Raw genomic sequence first — 11,743 nt, 5'->3', positions numbered from 1 at the left:
GATATTTGTACACTTACCCTCAATCACTCAAACTTGAAGAAAACACACGCACGCCTTTAAAATGTGCGCGCGTACGTGCATTTTGCGCACAGTAATATCTCAAAACCAGACTGTCAAACTCCATGCGTGTCTAATAAAAATGTGTTATAATAATAACTATAAATGACAAAAACTATCTTGACAACAAGACAAATTAATGATCGTGCATTTGAAACATTATTAATATCATAATAGAATATTTTACATGTAGTAGTAGTAAAAACTAGTTGGTAGTTTTTTAAACATTTATAAACCATAAAACAACAACAATATTTGACCAGCAGGGGGAGATAGTGCACAAGGAACAACGCTCTGATGCATTTTAGCTTTAGGATGAACTGATTCGTAGCTGTGTAAACCTGCTTTGTACACTACAAGAAAATTCCAAATACAATAAATATGTAATGAAACAGGGGGTTTGTTGAAGTTTTACCCATTTTAATGTTTTTTTCTCTCACAATAAAAGATAAAAGAAGAACAGCCAAGCCTCTATTGAAAGTGCTTTTGCCGTCACACTGCTACAGTCGGCAGCAGTCAGCTGATTGAACCAAACAGGTCCGCTGCCCCTGCAACAGGAAATAATATTGCTGCATTTATTCATACCCAGGTAAATGTGTCTCTTAGAGAGACTTTGTGTTCACCAAAGTAATTTAAAACGTTTTGGCCAGCTAGACTTAGTCAAAGCAGAGGGATACTTTTATTAAAATAATTTCTAGCTTTGTATATTGCTTAGCCTTCTTGCTAGCTGACGTTGAGCTAATAGTAGATTTATGATAAACTGACATTTAGCTGTTGACTCAAACATAACGATTGTAGCAAATAAAAGACAGATTCTCCAATTTAGTTAAGGGACATTTATTCATGATAATGTGGTGTTCTACAATTATGACATGAGGATGAGAAGGTGATGGTGTCTTTTGATGTCTTACAATTGCTTTGTATTTTCCAGCTGGAACCATGAAGAAGAACAAAGCCAAAGCAAATAGTACTGCTGAGAAGGAGTTTGTTTTTGAGTTTAGGGTAGGGAAACACAATTGTGTTCTTAAAGTGCCCCTGCACTTCCCTGTACAGGAGAACATTAGTGACCTTCATGGACGCCTGATGCTACTACATAAAATACCCTGCTACATAGAAAACGGTGAGATTGTTGCTGTTGGAAAATTCGTTTTAGGATGTGTCAGAACAGTTTAATTGTTGTGTAATCTTAATCATTGTTGTTATAGAGATTTGAAAGGGATATATGAAATAATGTATGTTCACATGTCTTTCTGGAAGGATGCAGCATTCTCAGCTTGCATGTTGTTAGTATTAAACCAAACACATAGATGGAATGCATCCGGACTGTTTTGCACTGTACTGCTTGGCTTGTGAAAAATACGTACATTGTTGTTGCTTTGTGTCCATGTGTTCCTGCAGAGCTTAAGACTTCACTTTCCAATTTCATTGAGAAAGAGACCATTCTGGATTATGACAGAGAGGCGGAGCTGGCCCTGCAGAGACTCACAACAGGAGATGTTGATGTAAACCAACTCACTAATGCATGGACCAGATCTTATGTGGAGGTGATGACACACTTTGGTTTGTTATTGCACATAAAAAATAATTTCAGGGTTTCAAGCTCCTTATGGCACAAGCTCTTGCATGTACCACAGCACTAAGTTGTAGTTTTAGGCTAAAGTCTAATGTTTGGGGAGTCTTTTAAAGTCAGAATGGAGGGAAAGAAAGTATCCAGAAGCAGGTTTTTTAGTTTTAGAGTCTAATTGTTTGATGCCCTGTGGTTGATAATTGACCTTTTATTTACATCAAACTGTGTTTAACCTTTTTTTTTGCAAGAGGTTAAACCTAAAACTTTAGCAGTGTCCATTCTGCTGACACTTGCCAAGGCATTTAAAGGACTGTGTACTGCTCTTAGACATTTTTAAAATGTAATGTAAAAATTTCCTGCAGTCACACAGAAATACACATGGAAGCTTTCCAGTGTCCATCATGGTTTGTGGCTTAAAGATTCCTGGGTCCATATTAATAGAGGAGTTTCAAATTCCGAATACTCTTCTGTTGCTTTTCTAATTTTGGATGCGGCACATCAACTGACATAGTATGTTGAGCACAGCATGACACAGAAGCTGTGTTGACACTTCAGTTCGTCTTACACTTCATATAGTTCTCACTCTTTCTAACAAATGTCAGCATATCTTTTATCATGCGTTACCGCCACCATGTGCGACATATTATCACTTACCATGAGAGTTTTTGTTGCCGTAGTAGCTGCTTTAGCTCAGTGAAGTCGCCATTTTGAAATTAGATCGTTTTCCTTCTTTGCTATTGTTTCAGACTACGCTGGAGCATGCACGGCCAGAAGAGCCCAGTTGGGATGAAGACTTTGCAGATGTTTATCATGAGCTGATTCATTCCCCTGCCTCAGATACACTCCTCAACCTGGAGCACAACTATTTTGTTAGCATCTCTGAGCTTATCAGCGAGAGAGACATGGAGATAAAGAAATTACAGGAGAGGTTTGTGTTAAGGATGAATGCCCTGTATCAGGGCTTGATTTTCCTTCTTTGCCCATATGTCCTTGCTTATTGTCAATTTTCTGCTGCCTTGAAAGCTTTGGATTTGGTAATTTATCACGCCCCTCTTTTACACAGTGCAAACACCAATAATTTTGAGATTTTTACCATTAAATTGTAAATATTTCTTGAAGAAATGAATATATATACATTTCTACTTTGTCTTTGTTTGGATACACTTGTATCTAACCCTAGGTCATTGAGTTATTTTCTTAAATTGGCTTATTTTTTGCCTTAGTTTCCTGCCAATGCATTGATTGTTTTTACACCCAAAAGCTCAGAGCATTGAATATTTCATTTTTCTGTCTTTTTAATTAAATCAGTTTCGTTCTGTCTCGTAGACAAGCAACAGAAATGGACAAAGTGATGCATGAGCTGGGGAATACTTTGAGTGACCAGGATGTAAATACAGTTGCCTCTCAACACTTTGATGCACAGCAGGTAAGGAGAATCAGCTGCAGACATTTCAGGATATTTAGTGAGTTCATTTTCCTGTAATATTTTCAAAAGATCCTCATTTGATTTCTTTAAAAAAGGTCCTGGAGAATAAGTGGGCCAATGAACTGAAGCAAGTGACTGCCATTCAAAAGCAGGAGTATCAAGAATGGGTCATCAAACTGCACCAGGACCTGCAGAAGTCCAACAATAGCAGCAAAATTAAGTGAGTTTCTCTGCACGTATGTGTGTGCATACAACTTCTGTTACAGTGTTGTGTCTCTTCGTATGTAATGACCTGCAACCTTTGTTTTTGGTTTACATATTTGATGTTTAGCCTTATGCTATAGCAAGTTAGGCAGGCCTTTTCACATTTGTCACAGTAACACACACACACTCTCAAGTTGTAGATGATATGAAGATAAATCGGTATGTATAGTTTTTAGTCCTGCTTTGGTGTGCAGAGCACATTTTGTCAAAGATATCACCCTTTATGTGGCTTCCTGAGTGAAGTGCTTATTTTTTTTTCCTTTTACACTAGTCTCTGCAACTAAGTGTAAAAGACAAAGCTGTATTTTTCCACTGCAATGAGGGGTAGGAGACAAAGCTAGAGCTACAAGATTCTTGCTCTTTAGCATTGCATCTTCATAAGAACTCACATTCATTACAGAAACCTCCACAAAACAGGGCTACTCTAGTTTCTATAAACAGTCTATAGTGAATTACACAGGGTGTATGGCCTTGTGTAGTCCAGCATAATATTATTAAAATAATAATAATAATAATTAAAATTCATGTCTGTTGACCATGAAACTGCTATAGCAAGTTGAATAACAGTAAAAAAAAAAATCAGACTGGGTGGCAGACTCTAACGGCAACAAGAAATAAAGACATGGAACTCATTACTTGAAAGCTGTTATCCATCTGGGCCTTTGCTGGAGGACAAACTGACATTTACAGAGCAATCTCAACAGCTGCACATTTAATCCAAAACAAAACATGCATGCTATCAATTTTGAAGTAGAGGCTACATTTACATAGAAATTGAAGCGATTGCAAGAGTTCAAAAACTCATTTTGGTCTGACTGTAGCTCAGCTTTGCTGTATCAGATATGACTTGCATCGTCGGATGTGCAGTGAAAAATTCTAACAGTGGTCACGAGAAGGTTGTGGTTTAAAGTCATTTATTTCACTCCTCTGCATATATTGGATATTCCATTACATGTAGACACCACCAGGACCTTTATGTTCTTTCTTCTCAGACAATGTGCTGATCCTGCATTTGTTCTTTTTTTTAATGATGAATATCATTATCTATGTGTGGGTGGAATTTAAAACATTCTACATCATCACTCTGGACACTTTATAAATATGCATTTTTGCTTAAAGCTGTAGGCTTGAAAAGAGAAACTGCAACTTAAATCAGGCTGGTGTTTTGATTTGTTTATTACTGTATATGAAAATGTCAGAAACAATTCATAATTGTTTCTTTTTGCTGGAGATGAACCTCCTCACCGGTGTATTGATATCTCAATGATTTCTTTATGTGAATAATTTTCAGTGAGGAGATAAAAGTGCAGCCCAGTCAGCTGTCTGAGCCTGCAGATTCTTCTGCCAGGATGTTTGAGGAGCAGCCTCTGCTGGAGGAGAGCTTCACCATACATCTTGGTGTGTTACTGCTGACATGCTTTGAAATGATTCCTTCTTGTGTGTAGTACATATAAAAAATATCTGTGTATTTGCTCTTTTCTTTGACAAGGAGCGCAACTGAAGACAATGCACAACCTGAGACTTGTCCGAGCAGATGTGCTGGATTTCTGTAAACACAGACGACACGGCAGCAGTGGAGCAAAGCTGCGGCGGCTGCAGACAGCCCTTTCACTATACTCCTCCTCCCTCTGTGGTCTGGTACTGCTAGTTGACAACAGAGTCAATTCCTACAGTGGCATCAAAAGAGGTCAGGGAGAAGTTAGTCCCTATACACCTTATACTTATTAGTTTCTACATATGAATTAATGTGGCCATTCAGTCGTTTTCTGTCCAGTGTAATGGAGTTTTCATGCATCACTTAATTCCTGTTTTAACCCTCAGACTTTGCCACTGTGGCAAAGGAGTGTACAGACTTCCACTTTCACTGTCTGGAGGAGCAGTTGGAGGAGGTACAGCAGGTGGTGCTCTATGCCAGAGCTCAGCGGAGCAGCAAGCAGAAAGACCAGCCTGGTTAGTTTTTATTTTTTTTGCCTTTCTTTACCTATTTACAAACTAAATCCAGGCTGTCTTTAAAAAAAAAAGGAACTGAAGCACATCTATTTACCCGAGTGCGACAAATGGTACAAAAAGCTGACACTGCAAGGCTCTTCACAGCACTGGAGAATTTTACTGACATGCTGGCAATATGAGAGGGGGATTAAAGAGGCAGGAAATAGAAGACACTTTACATCACTGGTTACTGCGTTGACGGAAAACTTTGTCTAGATTCTTATCACCCCATATGTTAAGTGGTTCATAGAGCTGAGCTGAAACATACTTGCTAGCTTACAAAAGCCTGCATGCTTTTATTTATAAGATTTCACATACATTTAGTTTAACAGTGCTATTCTGTATCCTCACAGACATGTCCAGGAATGGAGGTGATGAAAAAAACAAAAATGTTGAAAGAAATCCCTCTAATCTTTTACCAGGTAATAGTTATATATGTGTTAAACAGATCATTTGAGACACAAATTATTTAACGTGTATTTTTTTCAATGAGCTCTAATCACCTGCTGCGCCTCCTCTAGGTGAGTTCTATATTTCACGACACTCCAACCTGTCAGAGGTCCATGTCATTTTTCATCTGTGTGTGGACGACAACGTCCGCTCGGGGAACATCACAGCACGGGACCCGGCCATCATGGGGTTGAGAAATATTCTGAAGGTCTGCTGCACACATGACATCACCACAGTCACCGTCCCTCTGCTACTGGTCCATGACATGTCAGAGGTAAGAGCTGTGAATGTTTTCATGTTTTAAACTTTTCAAGTGTTTATTAGTCAACAAAAACAACTGCACTGTTCAACGTCATAGTGTTTAGAGAAATCCTTTTTTGAGCTGTAAAAAAGGTTGTATTAACTTCAAGGTAGAAAAAACAGGTTTTACAATAACTGAGATTCTAAAGGGCTCATACGACTCACATACATCTCCTTCAATAAGTTGATCACTTTGGTGTAGTGACATTTTAGTCTTATTTTAGATTTAAAGCTGTGGCCCCTAAAAGGGAAACTGCCAACTGAATTCAGGTTGGAATAACCATGTTTGCTTTCTTCTTTTTTTGGTCTGGTACTTTGGTGTAAAACACAAAAACCTGCTGACTTTCTTGTTTTGCTAACATTTGCAACCTCAGCTATGATCTGGCTTGTCACATGCCGGAAGTGAATTTAGTCTACAACTTACCACCATTTTGAGGTCAACAACAGATCTGATGACAACAATAAAGTGTACGTACAGCAACCGTCTGTGATCACATTTTTCCAAAGAGTTACAGAGAAAGCCTTCAGTGTCTGATTTGCTAAATCCAGCAGACCATACAATAATATCTAGTCAAAGATATCTATATCTATCTATATCTAGTCAGAGCAGGTTATTTTTGCTTATTATCTAAAGCTGGAAAAAAATAAAAAACAACTATATATATTAACTGACCCCATAAGAATGAAAGTAAATTCTCTCATGCTATAACAGCCCAGTGCAGTTTTTTGTCTAATCAAGAGTTTTGTTTATATGACTAAAGTCTTCAAAGTTTTGAAACCTCAGGAAGCGGAGGACCTTTAATTGATAGCCTCTGGTTTCACATTGAAACTTTCCATTTGTGTTTCCCGTTAAAAAGATGTTTGTCTGTTTGGAGAGGCCTATTCTTGTGTTTTAGCCCTAAAACAATGGCTATAGTTTATATGATCTGCAGACCACAAACAAATTACAACAGGGCTGTTTCTCCTGTTCTTATTTTTAGGTGTTGTTGAGAGCCTTTGGCCTTAGAGGAAAAAGGGACATAGAAGAATTGCTTAGTATGACTATTATACATAAAACTTTGTGGCAAGGGAATTGACAACTTTTTTCCACCAATTGTAACTGTTATTTTCATGTTTCTCCATTTAGAGCTGTTTTGTAGAACAACAGGTGCTTTCAGTTTAACTCAATGGCAAGTTGATCACTAGCTGACACAGTCAACACTGGGCCCAAACACGAGACTCCCAGACATCTCTGGCTCCAGACAGTGTACACAGCTTGTTGACTTGGAGTAGATGCAACACATTTCCCAGTAGGTGAAAGGCTGAGCATGTGTGTAGCTGAGACTCTGCTTAAAATGACACTCCTTCCTGTGAGCAAAGGTGGATTGCAGAGATGACGACATACTGAGGTCACTAAGTGCTGCCTGGAGCCAAATACACTCCAAGCCAAGTGATATACCCAGGAAATATTTGTCATTAAAAGAAGCACTTTTAATCCATTAACATTTTGACATGATGAGTTCAGACATGCTCATCTAACAAAAGACTTGTCTCTTTTAATGTCTTACATAAGCAAACCTGTGTAATACTCAGCTTCTGTTCAGTTTGAGTGCTGTCCCTGCCGAGGTATTTTGTTTATCGGCTAACAATTCTAAATAATGTACTGCTATAATGCAACTATAAACATAAGGATAAATAAAACAAACTCCTGTTAATATTTCTATTCTCTGTGCTCTGTAGGAGATGACCATACCATGGTGTTTAAAAAGAGCAGAACTGGTATTCAAATGTGTCAAAGGTAACCTGGAAGTTGCAAAAAACAATCAGACAGATAGATACATAACGGCTACATATCACTGAGAACTACTGACAGGTATAAGATTTTGCCAAATGTGTTTTATTTGCAGGCTTCATGATGGAAATGGCTTCCTGGGATGGAGGTATATCACGTACAGTCCAGTTTCTAGTGCCAAAGGTGAGATCAGAGTGTGTATTTTTAGCTTCACAATTTACAGCTCAGATTGTAAGCTGTGAAGGTTTTTCTTTGAGCGATTTACTTCCAGTAATGCTTTATGGTACTTCAAAAAGGAGTGTATACCTAAGGCTTGACATGTCCAGAGCATCACAAAAGGCACACCTGGCCTTGCAGTGGATACCTCTGAATGTAGGCAGAGAAGAGTCGACTGTTTGAAAAGCACACCATAAATCATAGATTATAGAGCTTTAGGTTTTGTTATTTACACTGCTGGGTTATAAGAAAGCTGGGAGACTCAATCAAATAAATGTGCGGTAAGCAGTGGAGTTAGAATGTATCTTCCCAACACTGAGGTGTAATCACTTTTGCTTTCTTGGAAATCCAGGTCTAATGTCTCAGGTAATGTAAATAAGCCCATGTTACTTAAAGTAAAAACATTCTGGTTTTGAAAGCTTTTCAAAGTGATTCCAAACCTCGGCGCTGAATGAATCAAGGCTGTTCTTCTTCTTCTTGTTTTGGGGCTTAGCTGGATGTTGTATACCTATAGCTTTTGTGGTTTGTCTGGAAGGCAGGAGGGCCTATAGCATGATCTCATGTTGACAGGATAAGATGATAAAACAAGCAGCATCAAAAGCCTCCTGACTGTATTGGCTTCCTGTCAGCTACATGCTCAGACACCATTCAAAATAGCACCTGCCGAAACAACATTGTTGTCTACACCTCAAAGAAATTCTGTGTCTAAATATACGCTGTGTGTTTACCTTAAGATTACTTAACATTCTTATTTGACGGGTGGCGATGCTGAGAGTGACACGGTATGTTCCCTGTTAAAGTCCCAGCTGCCGGAGCTCACATCATTTCAACATCTGAGCTAGGGGAGAAGAAGCCTGTGAACATCACAGGGGCAGCTTGGTTTAAATGGTTTCCTTTCCTTGTGTGTACGATTGTGTGGTTTATTTTAAAATGCTGCTGTACAAATCTCAGTCCCTTGTTCCTCAGTAACCCTTTGTGCCACTTTGTATTTCCAGACAATATCCGAGGAGATGTTCTACCAGTTGAGCAACATGCTGCCTCAGATCTTCCGTGTCTCCTCTACCCTAACTCTAACTTCAAAGCACTGATGGGAACACATGCGGCACCTTTGTTCTTACTGCACCTTCCAAATCCAAACACACTGAGGTACTTCTGGATGAACTGGATTAAGTGGCTCACCAAAACAGCTACTGCAATTATCATTTTAAGTCTCCAAGATGCAGCTCTGGTGACAGTTTTATGGCATCAGCCACCAGCACTGTAAATGCACATACTGTTTTTTTTTCTTATTTTTTTCCAAAGATATAATCTGTGGCTTTGTGCATGTTAATGCTGCAGCAAACTTGGAATTTAGTGAAAATGTGGACAGTGAAACAGATAAAAGTAAATGTGAAAATATGGTTTTGTTTACTCAAGTAAAGTGAGATCCAACAAATATATCAACTGCAGGCTGCCGCCTCATTAAATGGGACTTTTTTTTTATTGTTTTGTCACACATAACCTTAGAAATGAAATATATAGTTTAAGTGCTTTGAATTGGAGTTCTATGATGATTCATGTTAACCTCAGTAGATGGTGGGTGTCTTTTTTGCCAGCTTAGCTTTTGTGCTTGTACTTCTGATGCTTCTCCAACCTGAGGTGGCATCTCCATATTCTTCAGGCATACACTAACTACTGTATACAGTATATTAGTACTATCATACAGTGCCTCTTAACTTCTTTTAAAAACCATGTATGCATATATGAAATTTAGCAGGCTCATGGGTTGGGTCTTCCAGATAGAAGTGACATGTACTTGGCTTTTTTGGGCCTAAAGATGAATTACACTGCTGCTCAAATAAGCTGTGTGCAGGTGATTTTTATACTGCATTGCAGAGGTGTAGCAAGAATCACACTTTGTGTGAGTGCGTGGGCAAATGTATGGTCCCTTCCCTCTACCTGCATAACAGCAGATGGCACTGTTCCTAAAGACGAAGATGTGAAAGCTTGATAACAGCCATTTACATTACTTACATTATTAAAAGAGATAAAGTTTTAATGAGGGTCTGCAGCTGGTTTGGAATCCATCTTAAGCCATTTTAATGTGAACAAGGCAAAAGTGCACTGAAAGTACAGCGAGTTGTCATGTCATGTTCTGTATATTTACTTTGTATGTTTACATTTTTATGTTTTAATAAAAAATAAATAAACTCAACACTCTAATGTGAAATATATTTTTAGAGTTATGCATTTTTCAACGATTATGTGTTTTACCACCAGAGTGCCAACACTGTGATGCATTTGGTTCAGGGTTTTATTTACTGCTGATTGGTTATACGCAGGCACATAATCTCTCTGAAGTTAAAAATCCATGTCATTCATTGGTATTACATTCCTGCACATCTAATGGTGGCCTGCGAAACATGTCAAACAATCAATTCAGCTGTCAGAAAGTTCACCACAGCCACATTCAGTAGTGGTATTAGGCTGATTAAAAGAGCTGACAGCACAGCAATCAAAGTGTAGCAATAAACAAAATGGCCTGAGAGTGTTATGGGATTTCTTAATAGCTTCATGTTGAAACCTGCAACTGTTTATATCACACTGCCATGCTGAGAACCCACAAAATTGTAAGAATATGTACTGCTGAGTGTTTGGCATTCTCAGGATTGGTCTCAGTGGCCTGGAGTGTTGGGTTTCTGTGAACAGAGAGTGCAGATGCCTGAGAGTCCACTGATCTGTCCTCTCACAGTGTTGTACAGGCAAGAAAAGAATTATGAATTTCATCAGAAAAATAAAAGCATTAATTCATATATAAATGCTTTCATATGCTTTCAGTTCAATTTGTAATAAAAATGCTTGCTTACATTCACCCGTGTATAGACCAACATGTAAAACAGTTCTTTCAGGTGCACTTATTCACACTTGTACCATGTCATTCTAGTCTTGCTACAGTTATGTGGATTGGTTTCTGTCACTTCATATAATACCAGATTGATATTAATTCATTTTTCTCTGATTGTATTGAGTAATAAATAGGCCTAACTTTAACTCAGTACTGTAAATACTGTAGTACAATGTATAATGTATAACTACAGGATAATTAAAAAACTAGAAAAGGGCATTTCCTGAAGAAAATGCTAGTTTGATTGCTGCAGCTGAAGCATTGCTTTAAATGCTGATGGGAAGGATTGCTCTAAATTGCTGGAGAATCAGAGCAATTCAGAGCTTTGTATGCCTCTGTGTATGCCTCTGTGTGTAAGTCTGTCACCATGGTAACAACAGAGGAGACCTCAAAAACCACTCCAACTTTGAGAGCCTGGCGTGCGGAAACGATTTGGAATTAGAACATTCTGAATACAATTTTGATAGAGCAGCATCTAATGAGCTTTTTAAGACTAAAATGGAGTCTGTAGCTTGAAATTTGTAGAAGGAGATACATTTGGCAGATGACCCTCATTGAAGGGCTCTCTCATAGACTCCCATGTTAAAAATGACACTGAAATTGCCTAATATTTGAAAAGTTTTTTGAAAATTCAAAACTTGAAGTTGACCCTGAATGTCCTCTGTGAGATGAACATTTTGATAATTGAATGGCTGAATTCGGTCAATGTATGCTGAAGATACGCTGCGCCAACAACATACGGAAGAATAAAAAAGAAGAAAAGGGTGAAGAACAACAGTTTGATTGCCACGCAACGGCTATCAAACTAATGAAGGAAAT

General features: G+C 38.3%; 1 protein-coding gene across 2 annotated transcripts; it reads left to right on the top strand.

The window, feature by feature from the left end:
• Nucleotides 1–510: 510 nt before the first annotated feature.
• ferry3 (FERRY endosomal RAB5 effector complex subunit 3) lies at nucleotides 511–10,253 on the top strand. Of its 2 annotated transcripts, XR_003670921.1 has the most exons (15): nucleotides 511–646; nucleotides 989–1,177; nucleotides 1,456–1,601; nucleotides 2,371–2,552; nucleotides 2,951–3,050; nucleotides 3,146–3,270; nucleotides 4,606–4,712; nucleotides 4,804–5,001; nucleotides 5,136–5,264; nucleotides 5,657–5,725; nucleotides 5,825–6,027; nucleotides 6,428–6,521; nucleotides 7,773–7,830; nucleotides 7,940–8,007; nucleotides 9,036–9,048. XR_003670921.1 is itself a non-coding variant. In XM_028408485.1 (14 exons), the coding sequence occupies exons 2-14, from the start codon at nucleotides 997–999 to the stop codon at nucleotides 9,126–9,128; spliced, it is 1,659 nt and encodes a 552-aa protein (XP_028264286.1). In that variant the 5' UTR covers nucleotides 511–646; nucleotides 989–996; the 3' UTR covers nucleotides 9,129–10,253. The 2 variants fall into 2 exon arrangements, 1 of the variants encoding a protein (XP_028264286.1); XM_028408485.1 differs by lacking the exon at nucleotides 6,428–6,521 and having other exon boundaries at nucleotides 9,036–10,253.
• Nucleotides 10,254–11,743: the final 1,490 nt, after the last annotated feature.

This window comes from Parambassis ranga, chromosome 6 (genome assembly GCF_900634625.1).
Source record: "Parambassis ranga chromosome 6, fParRan2.1, whole genome shotgun sequence".
Taxonomy (NCBI): domain Eukaryota; kingdom Metazoa; phylum Chordata; class Actinopteri; family Ambassidae; genus Parambassis; species Parambassis ranga.
The sequence above is the reverse complement of the archived record's forward strand: the minus strand, read 5'-3'. Positions and strand labels throughout refer to the sequence as shown.

Coding starts and splice junctions, on each gene's coding strand:
- ferry3 (XM_028408485.1), top strand. CDS start 997: ATGAAGAAGAACAAAGCCAAAGCAAATAGTACTGCTGAGAAGGAGTTT. Junction 4,713..4,803: donor GAGCTTCACCATACATCTTG/GTGTGTTACTGC, acceptor TTCTTTGACAAG/GAGCGCAACTGAAGACAATG. Junction 5,265..5,656: donor CAAGCAGAAAGACCAGCCTG/GTTAGTTTTTAT, acceptor GTATCCTCACAG/ACATGTCCAGGAATGGAGGT.